Below are 432 nucleotides of genomic sequence, written 5' to 3'. Positions count from 1 at the left end.
ACCGAAGCCCCAGAAAACATAGGCTGAGCAGTACTTTGAGGCATGGCCCCACCTATGGGTTGTTGCGGCTGCTGTTGTTGCCCAATGACAAAATTAGGTTGCTGTAGAGAGGACTGGTTCATTTTCTCCGTCTGGAGCAGCTGTGACACAGCAGTCAGGGAACTGTCAGCTATAGGGGGCCCATGGCCCGGCCGCTCCCACAGCCGAGACCACGACGGAACCTCCTGTGGTGCCGAGGCCGCTGTCCCGCTCTTGAGCGGCCTGCTCGAAGGTGCTGCTGTGCCTAATGCAATCTCCAGTCCTGCCCAGGACACTGCCACCGTCCGAGTCCCGGTCATAATACTCCATACACGTCCATCGTCCCCGCCTGTAGGGCTCCCCAGTACCATGGTCCAGCTTGATCACCCTGAAGCGAGAACTGCAAGCAGCAGC

At 59.0% G+C, this 432-nt stretch overlaps 1 protein-coding gene across 1 annotated transcript in view; it reads right to left on the bottom strand.

Annotated features, from left to right (window-relative positions):
* LOC104271828 (TSC22 domain family protein 2-like) overlaps positions 1-417 on the bottom strand; it is a gene marked incomplete at both ends in the record, with an annotated part of 20582 nt that extends 20165 nt beyond the window's left edge. The window contains 2 exon segments of the mRNA XM_009866626.1: positions 3-197; positions 199-417. Of these exon segments, the coding sequence (XP_009864928.1) occupies positions 3-197; positions 199-417 (414 nt within the window).
* Positions 418-432: the final 15 nt, after the last annotated feature.

The sequence above is a fragment of the Apaloderma vittatum genome, unplaced genomic scaffold (assembly GCF_000703405.1).
Source record: "Apaloderma vittatum isolate BGI_N311 unplaced genomic scaffold, ASM70340v1 scaffold11533, whole genome shotgun sequence".
NCBI lineage: Eukaryota > Metazoa > Chordata > Aves > Trogoniformes > Trogonidae > Apaloderma > Apaloderma vittatum.
Note: the sequence above shows the minus strand (reverse complement) of the source record. Positions and strands in the feature narration are given on the sequence as shown.